This window comes from Thamnophis elegans, chromosome 1 (assembly GCF_009769535.1).
Source record: "Thamnophis elegans isolate rThaEle1 chromosome 1, rThaEle1.pri, whole genome shotgun sequence".
Taxonomy (NCBI): Eukaryota; Metazoa; Chordata; class Lepidosauria; order Squamata; family Colubridae; genus Thamnophis; species Thamnophis elegans.
The window spans coordinates 74,371,239-74,394,340 of NC_045541.1; the positions used below are offsets into that span (position 1 = coordinate 74,371,239).

The 23,102-nt window shown below is 38.2% G+C and overlaps 1 protein-coding gene across 1 annotated transcript in view; it reads right to left on the reverse strand.

Moving 5' to 3' along the window:
- Positions 1–2,963: 2,963 nt before the first annotated feature.
- IGHMBP2 (immunoglobulin mu DNA binding protein 2) overlaps positions 2,964–23,102 on the reverse strand; it is a 67,294-nt gene continuing 47,155 nt past the window's right edge. Inside the window, exons 10-15 of the mRNA XM_032220768.1 lie at positions 17,909–18,027; positions 13,744–13,838; positions 13,048–13,171; positions 10,363–11,184; positions 8,327–8,511; positions 2,964–3,261 (exon numbers count right to left, since the gene is read on the reverse strand). Of these exons, the coding sequence (XP_032076659.1) occupies positions 3,064–3,261; positions 8,327–8,511; positions 10,363–11,184; positions 13,048–13,171; positions 13,744–13,838; positions 17,909–18,027 (1,543 nt within the window). The 3' untranslated portion in view covers positions 2,964–3,063. The remainder of the gene's footprint in view (positions 3,262–8,326; positions 8,512–10,362; positions 11,185–13,047; positions 13,172–13,743; positions 13,839–17,908; positions 18,028–23,102) is intronic.

Below are 23,102 nucleotides of genomic sequence, written 5' to 3' on the forward strand. Positions count from 1 at the left end.
ACTTTTGCATTCAATCTACAAGAATTTATCCCTCTCTCAGGATTAAGTTCTGGTTCTGGCTTTGCTATACACACCATTAAATTACCGTATTGCAATTGCACTCAGCTTACCGCTGTGCTTCGCCTCTGTGTGGGCAGAAGCAACTTCTTAAGACGCAGCCATTTTTGCTTCTTTCAAAAAACATTCATTCATTGCTCCCAACTCTACTCTTCTATTAACATTTGCACATCCAGCCACTTTTCCATCTGTAGAAAATTATCAGGGCACACAAATCCAGTTATCTAGCAAAGATATTTTTATCATTTATGTTTAACTTGCTATTGTTCATACTTTTTAAAATAAATACTTCTGTACATCATCTTCATTGCATTAATTCTCATACTCCTTACTGCATCATATCTGACATAATATTAACCATCTGATATGGTTAATATCTGATATTAACCTCACATTATTTTACTTCTTATCCTTTGACAAACAAAAATGCACATTTACATTCCCAAACAATGTACCTCTAATAGTACAAGTCTTCCTTATACATTTATCCATAAATACATATAAACAAACAGTAGGACATCACAATCTTTGTCTTACTCCCTGCTCAGCGTTGAACCATTTATTCTCACACATACTTTAGTTCCATTATACACTCCTTTTATGATATTTAGTAACCAACTTCACTATTTTATACAAAGCACTTCATAATTCAAGCCTATTCGCATTATCATATGGCTTCCCATATGATGGGAAATCAACTAATGTTTAATAAGCCTTTTATGTCCCATTCATACATGCATTTATCAGTTAATTGCTGAAAAGCAAATATCTGGTTTACACTTCATTGGCATAAAGCTGCATGACTCTTCTCTAATTTTGCTTATTATCACCTTAGAAATTTTCAGTCAATAATCTGCCACTTTTTACTGCACTTTATAAACTAAAACTTTTTTGCATTCTTTTCAAAGAATAGTATTAAGGAAGTCATAGACACTCCATAATAAAGCTGCATCCATATTTTAAACTCTCCAGTAATTCCACCTGCATTCATAGCCCATTTCTCTTTTCCTTTTCCCTTCCTTTCCTTGACACTAACATTCATTTTAATTCCACTCTTCACTGTATAAATCTCCATAACCGTACTTCAATATTTCCTCACTTTAGGTATATTCCAATTCAGTTCCTCATTTTCATTTTTAATTCATTCAGTTTGGTAACTAAAATATCTGCAAGCAACCAATCACCACAGAAAGCACCAAGGACTCCACAGTTCAACCTGGAGCTACACATATTCTCTACTGTTGGTTAATTCATTCCCTGCTGGATGCTTCTTGTTCAGATTTTCACCTATTTCTAAAACAAAGTTTTACTTCAGTGAAAATCCCTCTGCATTTCTTTGCCTCTACTTTAATTCAGCCCTTTGTTTCATATTCTTTGGTATTACACTCTTGTGTCTGTACACTTCATAAAACATACTTTGTTCATTCTCATTTTGCAGTAATCATTCCCTTATATGCAATGTTTTGTTCATCCCACATTCATTATGATCCAAGCATCCTTTTTAATACTCATTAGTGTGAGTGCATATTTTTCTGTAGCATTTGGTTATATTGGTTATTCTTTTCCAAATTATGTCCATATCCCATTGCTTGTGTCTACTTTCTATTAATTCTTTTGAGAGAGTAATTAATGTACAAATAATTCATTCAGGATTTCTACTTTTCTCTTACTCATTCTACTTCCGCGCATTTATTTTCCTTTTTTTCCTATTTGCATTTTCTCGTACTCTCCAAGATCCACTCGTGACATTATTATAGTCTGTCTTGCAGTCAGAAGCTTCTATTATCTTTGTATACTTCACAAAACCTCTCAATCTTTTATCAGAATCAAAATCACCATCCAAAGGATTAATTGCTTTTCAATGTCTACAGAAAAATACATATTAAAACACATACCATTTAAAGCGCAAGTTCCTCTAAGTAAACGGCTCCCACTTATTTTTGGGTCCCCAAGTAGCCTATTTAACTTTTATTGCACTCTTTCATCTTTTTCTTACCCATCCATTCCTATCAGGCTAATTTTTTCTGAACTTTCTCAGATTGATTTAGGTCACACATTTTCCCCCAGGCTCAACCTTGGCTCTTCCAATATGAGCATTGATGGAGAGTATCATGGAATTATGATCAAACTATTAATTTCTTCTTGCATATGCACCAATATTCTAGATCAGGGGTGTCAAATTCAATTTCATTGAGGACCACATCAAGATTATGTTTGACCTTGGGGGCTGAGTGGGTGTGGCTGAGGTGTGTGTGTGGGCAGGGTATGCATGGCCAGCTTCACATCCTGCAGCCTCTGCCAGTGAAAATGGAGCCCAGGCGGGCTGGCAGAGGCACCATGGGCTGGCCCTTCATTGTTTCCAGGGTGGCCCGTGGGCCAGATCTAAACACCCTGCAGACCCTGTGACACCTGTGTTGTAGATCATACCAACATAGCTTTTCGTAATTAAATCTTCAGCATCATTTTCTCATGTATATTCATTTATGAGCTCTACTCCACAATATCAGTTCACTTTCATCCAGATCTACAACATCCTTTGCCTTCCTATCACTTTCACAAATACATTGCATCCCCAGGTTTCTTTCATTCACTGATTCATGCTCTTAACGAAACATCCCTCTTTATCGTGTAGCTTCCTATTTAACTATTCACTGTATATTGATTACACTGCCAGCAAAAGTAATTATTGAAAGCCAAAGCATCCTGCTTTTCTCCCCAAATCAACAAAGTTTAATAACCTTGATGTGAGAGATAGAAGCACATTTTACAGCATAAGGTGCACCCAGAACATTTTTCAAAATCTGCAGGTAAGGTTTTCAGTATGCAGCTTTAAGCAGTGCTGGGTCCTCTGAGAACTGTGACATTCAAAAGCATGTTCTGGTTATACAGAAAAAAAGGAGCCCAAGTGCTCAAATTTTTATTTGGTTTTTTTTTTTCCTGCAAAGTTGAACAAGCTTTAAAGGGCAGCTTGTTGGCTTTAATTCCTTCCCAAAGCCACACATCCTCTTATTTCTCTCTATCTTTCCTTTTGCTCTTTCGCTGCTTGGACAGTTCGCTGAGTTTCTGGTCCAAGCGTCTCTGGAGGTGAGCTCTTTTGGTAGGATCCAAGGACTTGTCCTTCATCCCACTCCCAGGATAGAGAATCCCTTCCTTGCTGATTCTCTGCCGGGCATTTGCTTTGGCTTTCTCCCCGCATCCGTGAACCTGCAGGAAATAAAGGCAGAAGCTCAAGATACTCCAGTAGGAAAAAGCATTAGTAAAAGAAAAATGAGAGGTTACACTACTTCATACATCTACCCTAAACTTTACACAACTGTACAAGTAGTTTACTTGTTTACTGACAGTTCTTTTAATTCCAAAAGCAATAAAAAATGCAATCATTTCCCACCCACCCACCCACCCCAGTAGAAACTAAAGTAAACTCAATTTCAGACAGCTTGAGTATTTTCTTTTTAAACACTACAAGTGGATGGGAAATCTCTTTTCCATCTTCTGGGCAACTTTGTTTCTTGGACTGATAAAATACAACTGTATCATTATTCTCCAAACTCCAACATTATAAAGAGAGATGCTTCTGAAGAGTATTGAAAGAAAATCAACAGCAACACAGCTGTATAAACACAACCACAGATATTTCTAGAAGTTGATTTGCCATCAAATTGGCAAAACCCAATGAGCAGCTAGCAGGTCCAAAATGCCACTTACCTAACTGAAGCAGACAGGCTTCACCCTGGCCAATACTTAGGGAGAAAATTGCTTGAAGAAGCCCAGAAAAAAATTAGGGCTTATAGGATACGCACCATTACGGTATTTTGCAAGCTGCACTGGTTCATCATAGGCTTCTGAGGGTACTATTGCTTCTGATCTGAGACCCAACCAGAATGGACATACTTCAGATACCCTCTATGGCTTTCTTGTGGGCCTTTGTTTGTCACAGGGCCTGACCTCTGGAAGAGCAACTCCCTGAGATTCAAACCACCCAATTTGGTAAGGCCTTGAAAACCAAGTTAGATTGTTGGTTGAGCCTGTCTTGCTTCAGGTGCAGTTTTAATATTTGTTGCTGTTGTTTGTCTCTTTTCATTTTATGTTAGCCACCCAGAATCACAATTTGCGATTTGGGCAGCTAATATACATTGCATGAATTGAATGAATAAATAAAAGTATGTTTGAAACAAAGTGCCAGGAATAATAATTTATATCTGGGGAGAGATTGAGCACACAGTAATTCTTAAATTATGAGGAAAATATGAGCAGAAAATACCTACAGGGAAAAGTTAAGCACTTTAATAAAAATAAAGGTTATAATAAAGACTGAAAAGGCTTTGATAGAAGTCTGTTTTATTAGTAGTAAGTGATGATGGAATCAGACACAATTTCTGAAAAATAAGATTGTAAGGTGGATCAACTCAGGTAATTATATTATGTCAGAAAGCTTTAATTTAATAAGCATATAACATCTAGATTTAGAGGGCAACAAGAAAGTATAAAACAATCTGGTAAAGATTTGAAGCAAATACAGAAATTAAACTGTGATTGTCCTGGACCAAACCCAAGCATACACCTAAAATGTCCACATTTATTAGTTCTGTCTTAATTGATCAAGCATTTGGGCTGGCCCATATGAATTTGTCCACGACTTAAATTCTAAAAAGATAAAACCTTCCTTCTTTTCTCAAATGAGAACTATTCAAATTCAGGATGAGACAAAAATTATTGAACTAAGCAATATGAATATGTTTTTAAAAGCTAGCTTATATCACTGCTTTTATAATTAGCAATAATATTATAGTAAAAAAAAGGAATTGGTCTTTTGTGGCTACATATTTCTAAGGGCTTTCTTCTTAAAGTCAGACCTGCTCAGCAACACTAAGCTGTAAGCTTAGCTTTAAGATAAAGTTCATATGAGATATAGTAAACATAACTCTTCAGAATCTGGAGGAATTATATTTGTTTTATAAATGATACTAAGTCTTCTGTCAACTTACAAGATATATGGAAAGTATAATATGATCTGCACTGAGAAATGTTGATACTTGTTATCATATAACTCCTTGTGTAGGTGTGGCGGTCACCCAAGGCCCAGTGCATAACAGGGCATGCGCAGCCACGCTGAACCACACAGGAAAAAACAAGTCCCAAAAGATAAAACATCCTGACCAGGATATGACCATATATAGACAGAACTTCCCTGAGCAGTAGATTAGCAATTGTAGTTTGACAGGCTGTCTTAAATCACATGCTGATTGCTCCTCCTGCCTTTGTCCTATCTCAATAAAAGGGGCTCCCAGACCCCAATCTGGGTCACCTCATCCCGAGAAAGCTCGTGTCCGTGTCTTTTCTCAACATTGGCCTCATGGGCGAACCACGGGTATTTCACAGATACTAAACTGGCTGTAGGATGTAGGAGATGACCAGGCTGAGCCCATGTTTGTGTGTGTGTCAAACACATCATCAGTCTGGAGTCCCTATGCCCCCGAAAGAGATCTAACTCCAGCCCCTCTTGAAGTCTTATCTGGTGCCAATTTGCACTGACCATTAATGGATCAGATTCTTGTATATAGGTAGCATGAAAAAACTTGTAATGTTTTTGAAAGCAACTTAGCTCCTAAAATTTCTGGCACCTGAAACTGATAAAGTGCCAATCAAAATATATTGTTTTTGTTATTACATTTTACAATTTACAATACATTAGATTTTTTTTTAGAACTCTGATCTATGTAACATTCAGCAACATTGTGAATCTCACTTTATAGACAGTTCATACTTCTTTAAATGAAAGCAGCTACCACGCTGATTGAAAGTTGAAAGATTTTTTTCTGCATATGAATGTGGGCTTTTTCTAGTCACTGGAACTATGAGAATAGCTGTGGGAGTATCAGTGAAGAGACAGAAATAATATGTCAGCTATCTCCATGGTGCCAACTGGATTGAGTAATTTGAATTCTATTTCATCTTTCTGATCACTTGAATATATGAGGCAGTTAACAAAATCTTGAAATACCCTCCCACATACCCACCATAAAATGATACTAAAACACCAATTGTTAAAACTAGTAATATTTAAGACCTGAGAAGATGACTGTGAACTTGGTCCAGCATATATGAAGGGAACCAAATAGGAAAGGCTACTTTATCTGACCCTGTGCCTTGGACTATAGGCAAGGGTGTGAAACTGGATTTCTTCGAGAGGCGCCTCAGGGTTGTGTTTGACCTCGGGCATGGTAACGTGGGCATGGCCAGCTCAATGTCACTCATGTCGGGGACTCCTGTGGTGGCCTGAGTGCTCTGCCAGTGAAAATGGACTCCCAAGTTCTGTTTTTGGCTGCGACTGCCTTCTGCAACCCTCTGCCAGGGAAAATACATGCGCCCCTCCCAAGCTCCATTTTCACTGGCAGAGGCATCACAGACCAGTCCTTCACTATTTGCAGGGTGGCCCCGCGGGCGAGATCCAAGCACCACTTGGGCCACATCTGCCCCCCGGGCCTTGAGTTTTACACCCTTGCTATAGGAGATGAACGAAAGTTGTCTGTCAACAAAGCACTCAATAAAAAATACATCTTTTAATCCAAACTTCTCCCCATCCAAACATTTAGGATGTTTCTCTGCAGGCCAATATTTTTATTCATGAATTGCACAATTCAATTTGTTCTTGACTGAAGCTTGCTTTAAGATTCATAGTTGTTCTAGCAGAAATATAGTTGGTCCATAAAAATCATTCTTCTTGGCCTGTTTTTAAGTTTGGGTGAGGACCCAAACTTTGCACACTTTTTTCTGTATATACTTATCTTTTGGATCAAAATGTTCTAGTAACTAGATACAACATTTCTCCCATGAGATTAAAAAAACCTGTGATCAATTATTTCAAATAAATCAGGCCCAATTGAAGGTATCTGAAAACATTCCTAGTTGGTAATCTGTGTTAAAGTATTCCTGTTAGACAGGATTTAAAATGCTGCATTGGTAGAACACCTGCATAGACCTGAGAGAGTTGGACAAATAAACATTTCTACATTATATAAGACTCATGGCTATCTCTTGAATGGATACAAAGGACATTAAGGTCTCCTTCTGAGGAGATGCAAAGCATTAGACTCCTTCAAGTATCTGGCTATTGGGAATGAATGTGAATGGGAGTTTAAAATAAAGAAGTGATTTGGGGTAAAGAGAGAATGACTCAGAAGCTTGATGTGAAAAGGACACAAAAAAATCCCATTATTTCAGCATTAAAAACAGATATTTTGCTCCACAAGGTTAGGTGCCTTTTAATGGCCTAGAATGGTTGTTCCATTGAAGGATGCACATTCTTTTCATCTGATTCATTTTGAAGAATCAAGAGAGAGGGTAGTAGGTGTACATGTGTATATATAAACTTAAAGAATGAAGGCAAGTGAAAAAGAATGCTGTGCACTTTAAAAGGAAATAAAATCATTCTTTATATTAGAAAGAGATAAAAAAGATGTTTCAAAAGTACAGATCCCCATAAAAAATAACTCGATTAACCAAGAGGAGAAATAAAAAAACAAACAACCCCACTTCATTTTTAAAACCTAAAGACCACGAGCAAAAACAGCCCCACAGACCAACATTTTTCCTCCTGATTGCACAGCAGGGGACACATTTCCAGTCATTGGGAAATTAAACTGGAGGCAACTATAGCTTCAATTCTTTTGTGAATTATGCCCTGTGTGTTTATTACACTACATTACTTTCATAAGGCCGAACTCCCATCTCTACCTTTCTAAAGATAGATTTTTGTTCACAAGTACATGTATTTGTCTGTGTGTATATGCCCATGTATATACAGTATTACATGGCAAGTTAAGATAAATGGGGGAAAGTTACCCTCCACTGGATTTGCCTATAGTCTGAGCTACAGTGGCGCTCTGGTTAGAATGCAGTCCTGCAGGCTACTTCTGCTGACTGCTGGCTACCTGCAATTTGGCGGTTCAAATTTCACCAGGCTCAAGGTTGACTCAGTCATCCATCCTTCCGAAGTGGGTAAAATGAGGACCCAGATTGTTGGGGGCAATAGGCTAACTCTGTAAACTGCTTAGACAAGGCAGTAAAGCACTGTAAAGAGGTATATAAGTCTAAGGGCTATTGAAGAGCTTTTATTATGATGAGGTTCCTTCAAAAGTCAACTACATGGAATACTTTAAAAATGGCACCTCAATTTCACCTGAAAATTACGTTGGCTCTGAAAACCTGGGTTGGAGAGGCAAGAAAATGGATGAGCCTTGTCTGCCTGAGGGGAGAGACCAAAGCATACCTCCGGGATATGGTGGCTGAGACAGTAGCGTCTGTTGCAATGCTGGCAGAGCTGTCCCAGGGTTGTTACGCTGGCTTTGCATTTGGAGAAACCACATGTGTTGTCTGCTTTAATTGCCGCAGAGATCATAGCATCAAAATCTTCCTCAGCTGCAATTTCCTTTTTGGATTTACTGGATGCCTTTCCTAAATAAGCATAAGGGCAAAAAAATAATTAGAGAGCAGTAACAAAAAGATTGCACACAACACTTTATTATGGACATAAAGAGGCACAGCTGTGTTGATCAAGAGTTTAATGATTTTCTCAAATGCGTTTTTTCAAGAGGCAACTGGGCTTTCTGGTTTTTCTTTGAAGACGTTTAACTTCTCAACCAAGAAGCTTCTTCAGCTCTGACTGGATGGTGGGGAATGGAAGGATTTCCAGAAAAATTGCAGATCACAGGAACCAAGGACCTGCGTTTTACATTTTTCTGGAAATCCTTCCATTCCCCACCATCCAATCAGAGCTGAAGAAGCTTCTTGGATGAGAAGTGAAATGTCTTCAAAGAAAAACCAGAAAGCCCAGTTGCCTCTTGAAAAAGCACCGGCAGGATGCTGGCCCTGTGCGACCAGATGGCCAACAGATAGCACCAACTTCTCCTTCAGAAGGAATCAGTAAGACTAAAGTAGACAAATAAGAGTAGGCAAAGCATGATAATGGAGTGGCAATAATGAAATGTATTTATTTGTTTATTTATAGGACTAACATGGCTGCCTATTGTCAGACAATGTCTCTAGGTGGCTCACCGCAATCCACAAAACACAGTTAAAAACAAAGGCACCTTTCTTCTCCTCAGGTGCCAGATTGCTCATAGCTCAATCTGATATGGGCTGTGTTTGGTGCTCTTAAAGGAGACACCCCATTGTCTTGTGTATATGAAGACAAACTGAACTATCTTTGAAGCTGCAGGAAAAGAGATTAGGGTTAAGACTGCTGACAGTAGAAAGCCATAAACCTGGAGGGTGTCAGAGTTTGAGAAGGCTGCTCCAGAAAATGTTACCAATTCAAAAATTAGGGGCCACACTCTTGATTTTAGATCAAAATCAAAGGCACTGCCTGGATACAGGTTTGTTCCCATGCCCAAGAAATCCAATTGCCTCTATATTTTATAGCAGTCTTATCCATGCACCAGAGGGGATTGTCTTCCTCCTCTTCCTCTTTAGAAATCTGGGAGGATGTGAATTTCAGAAGGTATATGGTTTCATTTCCCCCCAAAGTATCAATCAAGGAAAATGGGTACATGTAGAGTATGTGCAAATACCCCAGTGCTTGCGCACACACTCCTTCCTAACAAAGCAAAGGAAGTTCTTCTTTTCTATTGATACCACATTTTCATTTGTATTGGCAAGCTCATGTATAGCCTCTATGTGAACATAAAGAGCCGAGAAAGACAACTAGAGTATGTTAGAGTATATTTACGTAGTCTGGCTCAGCTTGGTGTCAGCTAAAGATCTTAGAACATTTTGTCTCCTCAAAATGTCCCTCGGGAATAGGGCGGCATACAAGTATAATAAACATACAAAATGTTCTAAGCAATAAGCCAACTGCACAAAGCAAGCCCATGTTGTGCCCTGGGTGATCTGTTCTGATAATTTCAGCGATACTGATTTTGGGGGAAATCCATGTATTTCCAAAAGTCAGGACAAATATTTGCCTGACATTTTCAAAAGAAGTCTATTTGTGGAAAATGCACTGTGTTTCCTAGATCTAAAATTAGTGGTTGCTCTCAAAAGTAGTAGTGTTTTAGAAATAAGCCTGCTTCTAGCAACTCCTTCTATCAGCACTGTATAAAAAGAGGAGGCTGGATATTAAAGCAGAGAATTCTGTTGGCGTCATTTTGGTTTAAAATTTCCCCCAAAGCTCCTCAAACAACCTTTGGTCAGGAGAGAATCTATGTAGGGATAGCAAAGAAAAATGGAATAAATAGCGGATTAAGAAAAATGAAAGAGGTTAGGGTTTTTTAGTATCTTTTAAACTTTTAAAAATGGATTCTTTACCTCCAACATTTTTTTCTTTCTTCCCAATTATTTCCTGAAGATTTACATTGGATTCTCGGCTTTGTTTCACTCTCTCTTCTTTCTTCTCTCTCTCTCTTTTCATCCGTTCCACGTGCAATGTTTTTAGATCTGTGGTCCCTGGGCCAGCACCCCTCTCCCTCTCTTCACCACCTGCATCTACTTCTTTTGGACAGCCCTGAATTAATTCAGGTTGACAAACCACAGTATCTCCCAAAGATAATTCTGCAGGAGAATCTCTCCTACAAATACTTATGTGTCGTGCACTGCCTTCTCCTGTGCTCACATGCTGCAGCCCATATTCTTCAGCCAACTGATGGATAAGCATTCTATCGTGAGCATTTAAAGAGGAAGGGAAATCCAGTTGGACCTCACCACTATCCAGAAACTCCAATATTCTTGCTTTATGTTTAAGTGAGTTTTCATTCTCTTTGGTTTCTGATGTTGTGACTTTGCCCCTGCTTTCCAGAGAACATTCTGTTAGCCCCTCTCTAGGCTTTTGGGTAGGTCTTCCTTTTCGCTTCTCTCCAAGAGTCTTTGGGAGTGGATCAATGCTGCATTTAAGTCTCTTTTCCTGGTCACGGGGACTCAAAGAACTCTTGGGAGTGTAGTTTCCGGGTACAATATCATCCAGGTATTCAAAGGCTGTGCGCACTTCTCCGTGGGTGCTCATATACTCCACCAGCCGTTTAAGAAAATTATGGTTGCTAACTGTGCGAGAGTCACAGATTACAGCCACATGACGTCGGGCCCGTGTAATTGCAACATTTATTCTCCTGTCTTCGGCGAGGAATCCCACTTCACCTACACATCATAAAAAGAGTAAGTCAGGATGCAGAGCTTTGCAGACCATGTAAAGTAATTATAATGGAGGCAGTTTTATTGAAAGCATATTTCCTCAGAAACAAGTTAGACTGAACTCCATGGGATTCAGTGAAGTAGATTGCTTCTTTCTATAATTATCTAAACTATTGTCCAAGAATGACGTTTCCAAAATGGATTGAATGCATGAACAGAGCGCAGGCACAAGTTTATTTATTTACAAACAAATCCAAACACATTTTCAGCACCAAGGACCTGCATAGGCAGATCCCATGAAGATTTCAACAGGCATGCTATAGCTTCCTTATTCTCATTAGCGTAAAACTATGAAAACTGAGGTGGGAGTTTCATTGCCGGTGCCGAATTTTAAACTGAATGCTCACATTGACAACTTCAAAGTAGAAAACATATGTAGTCAAGACTCATAATCACCCAAAACCACACTCAATCCAGTGTATGACAAAGATCAAATGCACAACAGTGTTTATGGATACCATATTGACAGAGTGATAACTTATCTTATAGGCTAATGATATGTGGACAGAAGGAAAAACCTCAGCTTAGGCAACCATCATACTACAGGTATCTCAGCCTACAGAAGAAAAAGAGGGGTTTGAAGGATCTCAGAAGGCCCTCCCTAGTTTTTTTGAAAAGTAGAAATAAGGAAGAAGAGAAATGCTTAAATTCAGGCTTGTGTTCATCTCAGTACAATCCGCTTGAAATTTATAAGGTCATTAATTTCTAGAAAGGCTCATCTTTAGTCAATAATCTAGTGTGGAAGGCCTAAGGAACCCTGAAGCTTTGGATAGGTTATTTTAATATATTTTTCTAAGAAATCCAGTTTCAGCCTATTTTACTTTTAAATAAAGAAAGCAAAAATCACTAAACAGCCAGGAGCTAGAAAAATAAGAATTTTTAGCAGTTGATATGACTTCTGAAAGATGTTCATTTTGTTTCACAATGGGGAGGGAAAGCATATGAATTTAACATGAGGAAGATTTTTTGAAGTATTGCAAATGCGTTTTACTCATTTCTAATTATTAACAAGTCTGATAAAGGTCAGAAAAATATTTAGCATAATCTTTTTAAAAAAAATCAGCATCCAAAATTGAATAAATAGCTAGAAATGACAAAGCCTTTTCTAGAACTTATTTCTGATCTCCAGGGTTTTTTTGATTTTATAATAACAGATAGCAAATGCCAAGATGAGTCAACTCAGCTACTTAACCGATGGGGTTGAGTCTCATATAAGGAGCTAGGCAGAAGACAAATGGAAAAATAAACATTAAAGGGCACATTAAAATATGTGAGTCACCAATTTGTACTCGAGAAGCCTAACCTGGGAAGTAATTACCAAGTGTCAAAACCATATTGGAAGACATAATACATAGACAACAATGAACCACAATTTGCTTATCTATTTTAAAAAGGGAGGCAATTTTTCTCTCCAGAAACTATAAGAAGCAGAGAAGAAATCCCTCTCCATATCATGCCCCATTATACTGGGAAAGAAGAAACATATTTACAGACTTTAGAAATGTGTTTTGAGTTACATTCACAGTCATCTGAATAGTTATGATTCATGTCGCTGCAAGCCAGAATTTTAAACTGAATGGCAGTCACCATAATTATCAAAAAGGTTGATTCAATTATTTTATCATTTTCTTACTATTCTCTATTCTTGTCTCTTTTTGAAAAGAATTATATAGAAAATTGTAATGTTCTTTTTAATTCCCCGGTCAGAACCATGAATCAGCCACAACCACATAAACATGCAGTAGCATCAATGCTTCTTATAAATTCCTTGCTGTCTTTTTGCATGGCTGTAGATTATGGCTGATTTACCTTTTTTATTGGATCTTACAAAAGAAAGAACAACTGCCTCCTTTTCTCTTCCTTGGAAGCCATCCACTGATTTAATCTCCAGATCTGGATACTTCTGATACAGATGTTTTCTTAGCATGTCCACCTGGAAAACAAAGCATTTATTGGCACAGGAAATGAATGCCATCTTACTGAAAAAGTTCTCTCCTTCCAAGAGAAATTAAGCATCTTATATCTGAGAAGGCAGATTGCTGCCTAGAAAAAGGAACAAAAAGCTACATCTGATGTTCATTCTACTATTTCTGAACTGGTGAAGTAGGACCTATAGCCTGGAGGAAGGAATGGGGATCTTCCTAATTTACTGTAGACCAGCAGACGCTGGAAGCAGTTGTTAGATCTACACCAAACAGCACACAGAGCACATGAGTCCGTCTAGATCAAGAAAATAGAATAAAATTCTGCCTCTACCTCACTGAATTTATCATTAGTGAGAGTAATTTAGGCCCCTCAAGATTCAAATCAGTTTCATTTTCTTTTGTACTTACTGTGGGATCAATGGTGCTCTCTGAGTTTGGTGATTTTGTTTCAGACATTTCATTACCAAACTAGATAACATCATCAATGCTAGCGTATTTCCTTCTATCGTTTTGAACTGAAGTTTTCAATTTTTATTCAACATGACATGTTTTCTTAGTATATGGCAGTGGATGCACTAACCTGAAGATTGTAAGGAGCAATGACAGCTACATCTTTGGCTTTCACACCAGCTTCCATCAAAGCATCTATATGCAAACCAGTAAGCTGCACCTCACCTGGGAACAACAAGGAACAAGCAGCTTTAAGGTTGAAGAAGCAGGCAGGCAGGTTCAATTAGAAAACTAAACCGATGTGTAAACTTCACTTCATATGCTAACTAAAAGAAAAACCAGCACTGAGTGTATAATCATCTAGTATATAAGCACAGATTGATTTGGTAAGAATTTAAAGATCACAGGAAGCCAAAAGAAAATAAAGGTTTTCTCATTATGTGGATTTCCCACTGCTTAAGAATTGCTATTTTCCTTATACAGCAGTTATGCCATAGGTCATCTTGCTAAGGATTTAGATGATGATCTAGATGATATGAAGAAACATTCTTTTGTTCCATTTATTCATTCACCAAGCTCTTGCTGGTCACCACATGAGAAAAGAGCTATCCACAACTGTTCCTCGGCACAGTTAACAAGGCTGCATTACACACTAAAACATAATATAGTCCTCATTCACATGTGTCATATACTGTATGGCAACTTTATGAGTTGACATAGGGCATCTTTCGAAAACCTGACACTGTATATTGTAAACAAGAAAGCATTTTTAAAAGCTACCGTATATACTCGAGTATAGGCCGACCCGAATATAAGCCGAGGCACCTAATTTTACCACAAAAAACTGGAAAAGTTATTGACTCGAGTATAAGCCTAGGGTGAGAAATGCAGCAGCTACCGATAAATTTCAAAAATAAAAATAGATACCAATAATGTTTTTGAATATTTATTTCAAAGAAAAACAGTAAACTAGCTCTGTAAGTGGAAAAGAGGGTCAATAAAAACAATATGGTATCAACAATAACTTTAAAAGTACAAAAACCTTAGCTCATTCAGCAACCAAGCTAAAACACAAGAGTTAAAATGTCCCGTGCAGCCGCGGGAGCGATGTCCCGCCTCCTATGACACACGGCACAGTGATTCCTATCATTGGATCACTGTACCAGAGGAAGTGGGACATCGCTATGTGGCTGCTTGCCATAACAAGGAGGAGGTGGGACATCGTTGCAGAGTGGCAGGAGGGGGAGGAAGGGGAATCGTAAGACAGCCCTGCATTACATTAGAACGTGAGGAGGGGGGATGGTGCGGTGCATGCTGCGCGGCAAACTGACACAGAGGGAGGGGAAACTCACAGGGGCGCCGGGCCATTCACGAGCGTCACCCAGCGACATGGCCCCGCCCCTTTTTCTCCTCCATTTCGGGCAAATTTTTCACTGACTCGAGTATAAGCCGAGGCGGCTTTTTTCAGCCCAAAAAGTGGGCTGAAAAACTCGGCTTATACTTGAGTATATACGGTACTTTAGTTATTTGCAGTATTTATAAACTGCCTCAGTTTACTTAAGTCTGGGAAGTGCACCTTAGCAAACTAATACCAAATGAATATTTCCTTAGGTAGGAAAACCAAACTAAAATTATAATAAAGAAACATCATAAAGTTAAATAAAATAAATGTGTGCCAGAAACTCCAGAGTGCAAAGGCTTGTTCATGTAAAATCATCCTGATAGGCTTTTTGAAATCCAAGGAGGGCAAGGAAGGAGCTGGTTCCATAAAGCAAGATCCACTATTTGCTAAGAAAGTCTTACTCAAATTTGACTTATTTTATTTTTAATTATTTTAGGAAATTTGTCTTGCCACTTATTTGTACATGGCGACTCAAGGCGGCTTACAGAAATATAAAAACCTTATATATAAAACAATAAAACTAACAAAAGAGAATAATCATATAATAAATTAATAAAATAAAATAAATAAATAAAATAAATAATAAAATAAAATAAGGACTTATCCTCCTTCTAAGTATAGAACAAATCACACAGACATATTGCTGTTTTGGAATATGTCACTAAAAATTATTCAGAAACATGGATTTTAAGACGTATGGCTTTTAAACGATATTTCCCAAATTCTTTTTACTTCTTGATGCTCCTTTAACCATTCTGATTAACTGCAGAGGTTTGTGCCTTTATTTGTTCAATGGACAGAGTGAGATGTGCCAAGACAATTAAAAGTGAAAGCTCTCTCAACTCTGCTGGGCCACAAACAGAATTTGCCCAGCTGTTATCAAGATGTAAGTTTGTCTTGCTGGAGACCAGTAGATTGGTCTGGGCTTTCAACTTGGCCATGGGAGCCTCTATTCCTACCTGTTATTTAGAACTTCATCCCAACTTTGTATTTGAGTTTAGGTAAGAGGTAAGAAATCTGTGCTCATCTAGATGGTTATTTTTTCAATTATTTCATGTGGTGATCCAGAAGGTAACAGACTACAACCCCCATCTTCCCAGATCCCTTTTAAAGCAAAATGGAATTTAACAGTAACTGGAGAATTTAAAATTCTCCCTCTCCTACTCCCCAGTTCTTTCATATAACAAGACAAATGCATGGATTTCTTTTTCTTCCCCATCACCAGGCATTTTTCCTCTAGTTAAAAGAACAATAAACACTTTTCCATATTGTTCATGTTTATTATTCAGTTTCATGATTCTAAAAAAGATCTGATTCCTTTTGTGTTTTAAACAGGCAAGAAATCAATATGTTATAAAGACTCTCCTAGCAAATCAATCTATTTTGTAGAATTGCTCAAAAATCTGACATTATTTCAAACTTACATAACCAGCCTCATTCAAGTCCAGAGAATGAAATGTTCCTGCATATTAAAAAAGTATCCTTGAATGTGTCTAATGAGACAGAGATGGACAGCATTGCTATAACTTTTCAGAGCCTTTTCTGTTTAAAAAAGTGGGAATGAAACATAATCTGCAGATCACTTGACATTCACTTATGCATCAATGCCCACATGAGACTATTTAGGGCTGCAACCCTATGTACATATGGTAAAAAATAGATGCCAGGAAAAACAGTGGGCAGTGGCAAAAAACAGGGAAAAAATAGATGCCAGAAAAACAGTGGCATGTCAGAGGAAACGTAAGTATGAACAGCTTCTAAAATGCAGATTATTTGTTATTCAATTTTGGCATGCATACTTTATTCTCATAAAATTTCAAAGGTAAATTAGTGATAACCCACCACAATTGATTTCCATGTAAAACCCATTAGCATTTTTTCTACCAGTTTAATCGCCTTTTGTTCCACCAAGGCAAGGTTTCATTCACTTAATTCATGGGAATGCATAGGAAAGTTCTCTTTCTGAATTGTTAAAGCAGCTCCTTCTTTTTAAAGGCCTTGTGCCAGTTTTGCAAGCTCCTTCAATCCCATGTGCATGCACAGTCATTTCATTGCAACATTGGTTTCTATTTTTTCAGGCTACACCTGAAGCCGAATTTAAAATTCTATAACTCTTAACTACGGGGGGTAGTTCAAACTTACAAAACAAAATAATATTTAGAATTTTGCTACTTCTAGTCACAACCACCCCCTGCGCATGTGTGTGCTCGCCCCATGCATGCGCATAACACCCCCCCACAACCTGTTTTTGGTCCCAGGAGGCTTCAGGGAGGCCTGCTAGGCTCAAAATAGGGTGTGGGGAGTCTTGTGCACATGCGCAGGGCGAACACATGCATGTGCAGGGGGTGAGGCACACAGAAGGGGTGTCACGCGTGTGCTTTGAGCACACAAGGACAAAAAGGTTAGCCATCACTGTTTTATAACGACTCATTAGTTATACTATAGTATATTGTGATGTGGATGGAGTTTTTGGTATGTAAAAATATATTTCTTTCATAGTTATCACTTATATTTGGATCCAAAAACAAAAAAACCCACCTAGAAACAAAACTCTAAAAACAGCCTTGGAACCCATGGCTAATTTAAACAGGCTATTCATCTGCCTCAAGGATATAACTTACGTTATTCAAGCATTGCATGCAAGAAATTTTCAGACATATTCAACAATTTCCACAGGAGAGGTACAGTACCTGTGATCATTGGTATAATATTACAGTCAATAACTCAAATTTTACCATAATTTTCTGGTACAAGGAAACTTTTTTACCTAGCATCAGCTGGTATTACACAATCACTACACAGGTAATATAAATTGAAGGGGCAGTTTTTTGAAAGAAAGAAAAAAGATGCAACTCGGGAAACAAAAATCATGAAGCAGAGTAAATGATGGTACCTGGGTTTCCTCTAGATTGTTCTTCTTCCACTTCAAGTTCAAATAAGTCACAACCATCTGTATCTATAAGCAGCAATGGGATACTGGTCTCTTCTGTGGGGGCCACTCCTGGCAAGTCTCTGTCAAATTATTAAAAAGAATTACACAAATTACTTTTACAAGAAGCTGTAAGCCCATTTTATTCTCGCTCTACAATTCTCAGACCTTCGAACCTACTCTTAGTTATTATGTGGAAAGAAACAATACATGCAGCCTGATGGGAACACAAATTAGCACATACGGTGTTCCTTTTCAACATTAGCATTGCTTCTAGTTACACATATATCAAGCAAATTACAGAACAGGGCAGTTAAAAATTGTGTTCAATGAAAGCAAAGAATAAAATTATAGACGAAAGCTTTCACAGAACACATCTACTTCCTTTGCTCAGAGACAAAAGAAGTGTCTCTTGATTTATTGCTGGAGACAGTAATGTGACAGCTGTGATATTAGGAAAAGATACACACCGTGGGTCTAATAACCGTAAAAAGATGTTGTTTGTACTTAGAAGAGCCTTATTAATCATCAACATTACAGAACTACAGTTGTTCCTTATATATCTAATCTCTGAACAAACACATGAAAATAATTTTAAGAGATCCAAGGATGGATGGGATTTGAAGTATGAGAACGTGATTCAATTTTTAAAACCTTGGTCACATACAGAAGCTATTGATAAGAAAGGACTCAGAATATAAGATCATAACATCACATGATCAGATATAATTGAGGGGGGGTGCAAAGGAAAATACAAAGATGTAAAAGAGAGGTGTACCTTCACTCCCAGCAATGACTCCCGCGGAGTCCCAATTCCCTTCAAACCTGCAAGCTAGGTAGCCCAGCTCTTTCTGGCACCATTATCTGTCCCTTGGCATTATGTTTCATTTGTCAAATGTCAAAGAAATTGATACTTGTATTTATACTTGCCAGTATATAGACCCTGGGTGGCGAACCTATGGCATACTTGCCAGAGGTGGCACGCAGAACCCTCACTGTGGGCACGCCAGCTGCTCTTCTGGCACGCATGCTGATCTTCATGTGTACCAGAACACCGAAGACAGGTGGCCGGTGTGTGCATGCACACTGGCCAGCTGGTCTTTGGGGTTCTGGGATTCCGGTACACGCTAAGATCAGCTGGCCGGCGCATGTGTGCACGCTGGAAACTAGAAGACCAAGTGGCCGGCGTGCACATGCACACTGGCCAGCTGGTCTGTGACTTTCTGGCCTGTGTGTGTGTGCATTTGCACACGCACACATTCCAGTTTGGGCATTCGGTGCCGAAAAAGTTTACCATCATTGATATAGACAAAAAGGAATAACACAAATATGGCTTGCCTTGCCACAGTTATGAAGAAATTGTCTATATGCACATGAAGGAATAGAGTTATATCAAACCCCTTCTCCACATTAAGAAGTTCTTGCTCCTGTTACTAACTATTAAAAGTATTACGTTTTTAAGTATTAAATAACCAAGTTACAATTTTGGATTGCCCAAGAACTGTGATGAATATTAATTGTATTGGTTCAACCAAAGTAGTTTCAGAAATTGTAGCTTAAAATCAACATATTTTAAATTCTAGTTACTATTCAGTAGAGATTGTTGGTCTGCATAATAAAAGAAAATGTTCTAAGTTAAAAGTGGAAATGACCACACACTTCCCACCAACTGAAAAGGGTGGAGGTTTGTCAGCATGAATATGCGCCGAAGCAGTCTTCCTTGAAGATCTCTGACTGTAATGTTAAGTTTAATGGACATAATTTGTTCAAAACTGCATTTGCAAGTTGTTCCTAGTAGCATGTTCCCCAAAGACCAATTCTTTGTTCTGGATGGAGAAGTAAGCAATTACAGAACTGATTTTTTTTAAAAAACAAATATTTCAGCATTATCCATTGTTCTACTGCAAGGCTTCAGATGCAGAGCTAGTCTCTCACATATTGGTCAAGATACAGAGACAATGCCATCAGGTTACTGAAGCTTTTGTTCTTCTCTACTTATACTCTTTTTTTTCCAATTCCATTTTTGTTCTTTTAAAATGATTCCATCTGCAGAGAAAATCATGGCAACAGAATCTTTATGTCAAATAACTCTCTCTTCAAAAGTTAAGATACAATCTTTATGAGATTAAAGCTACTGGGATAGCAAACCAATTCTCACTGTACGTGCCATCAGTAGTTATTAAGAAATGCAAGAGAGAATTGGTTAAAAATGTGAATTTAAAAAGATACATATTGTATGATCAGGGGTTTGGGCTATTTCTGCAAACAGTGCTGGGTTGCGAGAAAAGTTAAAATGAATGTGTTACCAGTAAGAGCAGGTTTTCTTTCTGCATTCTCTTGATTCTGGGGTTCAATATACCCAAAGAAACAACTTAATTTTTTTTTCATAACAAAGTACCCTCCACTCCAGAGTGTTCCTAACAGTGTGGAATCATTAATTTTTCATGTAAGAATAACATATTTTTGTATGTCTGTAGCAAAAACTGAATTCCCAGAACATTTCCCATTTAGTGAGATGTGAACTTTTTAAAGTAATCTGAGTTTTTATATTTTGGTGGTAAGAGACAGCAATCACCAAAACAAAGCCTTAAAGTATCCCAAAGATTGGGCTGGCTAATGGCAGATTACTTTCAGAAACTCAAAGGCTTACAGTACTTTCCAAGAGAAGGAAGATCACCTCATTAGCCTCCCACAACAAAGAGCAGGGTCATTTGTCAAGTTCTGACAGGCATTTTTTTTCTTTGTATTAATGGCAGATTAAATATAAATCAGAATTTATGTTAGCATCTGAAGGTTAGCTGTTGAAATTAACTGATGCATGATTTGCCCTAGAGCACAATTCCTGATCGAATCTTATACATATTCTACTAAGTAGCTCTGGATTTTGAATTGGAATATATATATATATATTGGAAAATTTAGAATTCCAACACTTATGGTCTATTTGGTTAGTATGTGCAGGCTTGCAGGCTTCTGGAGTTTTCATAGGGACACATTTTCAGGTTTAATCAGTAGAGAATGTATATAGACATTGGCCTCTTTGTCACTGTCTAGGCCAGTGATGGCAAACCTTTTTTGGCCTGCGTGCCATAAGTGGGGGAAGCGCAAGGGGGTTCGTGTGCAGATGTGCCGCACCCATAATGCAATGCGCAATCCCCCCGTGCACATGCGTGCACTACAGGCATTCCCCCCCCCATTTTTTGCATGCCTTTTCACCCTCCCCAGTTCCAGAGGCTTTATAGGAGCCTGGGGAGGGCTAACACAGTCTCCCCAGCCACCCCGGAAGCCCTCCGGAGGCTTCAGGGACCTTCAGGAGGCTTCCCTGAAGCCTCCGGAGCAGTCAAAACGACCCTCCGAGCATACCGGAAGTCCGTTCCCAAACTTCCAGTTTCCCCATAGGGCCGTTTTTTTGCACTCCAGAGGCTTCAGGGAAGCTCATGAAGCCTCCGGAGGGCCTCCGGGGGGGGGGCGGAGGAGGCTTTTTTCACCCTCCCCAGGCTCGTATAAAGCCTCTGGAGCCTGGGGAGGGTGAAAAATGGCTTTAAAAAAGGGTGAACTCAGCTGGCCAGCGTGTGCATGCACGCTGGCCAGCTGACAGGGCAGCACCTTGCGTGCCCTGACAAATGGCTCTGCATGCCCTGACAAATGACTCGGCGTGCCACCTGTGGCACGTGTGATATAGGTTTGCCATCACTGATCTTGGCCTAGAGCTTCCTTGGATTGTTTACAGTCCAAGATGTGTTCTTCACAACCCAAAACACAAACTAAATGTGGACATTAAACCAAAAATTATCATGGCTGAAATTCTTTTTAATAATGGATAGCATTTTTATATTATTTCCATATTAAATGGATTTACTACAAGTAGGTATGGCAGCTCACAGAAAAACAGCATGAAAGGGATGTAACAATTGTAAAAACTTTGCAACAAGAGTAGGCCCTTTCATTTTTCACTTTCATTTCTCACAGAGTACCAACTAACAGACTAAAATGAAAACAAAAACAAATAATGCACTCCCCTATGTATTTGAAAAGCTGAAAGCAAAGATGCAAATGAGCCAGTTTTAAGTGTTTTTCAAAATTTTGCTGAGAATATACTTCCGAAATATGATGGCACATATTTCAGAATAATGTACCTAACATCATGCTCAATCAAATTAAAATTATTTATACATTTCCTTAATACTGCAATTGTGCATGCTTCTTTTGAACACAATAAGGCAAAAACCAAGCACATTGTTGGAGGGCTGGGGGACAGAGTGTGATTTAATAATACTGCTTGGAATCCTCTCTGTACAACTTGATTTAAGCAATTCTCCAAAGTCTTTTTATCTCCCATTTGTGTTTTCTTATAACCTGGTGATTATAAAGAGGGTCAAGAGACTTTCACAGAGTCCAATGAAGGTAGCAAAAATTTATGGAGCTTTCTTCTATCAGCAGCATCAGACCCTACTTATGACACAAACATCTTCCTTCTCTCAAAACAGCAACTCATTTTTATAGTTGACAATTTCTTTCATGGACTTTAGAAAATATTTCACTTCATTGGCCATCAATATTATGTAATGAAATTATTTTCTTGGTGATTAAATCTCTGATACAATTTCCTTTCCATGCTGAAAATGTTCCCTGAACTGTATCTATCTTTCTTCAAAAAACAAAACAAAACTTTCCTTTTGTAATCTGGCTTTATATTTTAGGAGCTATAAAGGGAAATACATATCCCCATCCCTATTTACACAATTGTAAATGATACACTGATTCATGGCAGAGAAAATTCTATTTCTAATAAATGGGGAAATGGATTATTACAACATAAAATAAAGTGCCATATTCCAAAACTTTTTCAGTCTTGGTCTTTCTATATATTGTATGTAATTTATTATTTTCTTAACAAGCACATGCACAAGCTACGTACAAATTTTGGATAATAGATAAATTCGTAAGTGAAAAAATGCAAATATAGCTTCACCTTTATTTCCTAGCTCTTCTATTCTCTTTATTCAGTTTCCATTTTTGAATTTTAGAAAGGATTGGGTGTCCTCTGAAAACATTTGGCCTTAAGTCTGTTCACACAGCCATGAACCAAGTATCATTTTACTTCATTTAGCTGAGAAATACTGTAATCAATTTAAGGATGCCCTCTATGTAGCTCTCA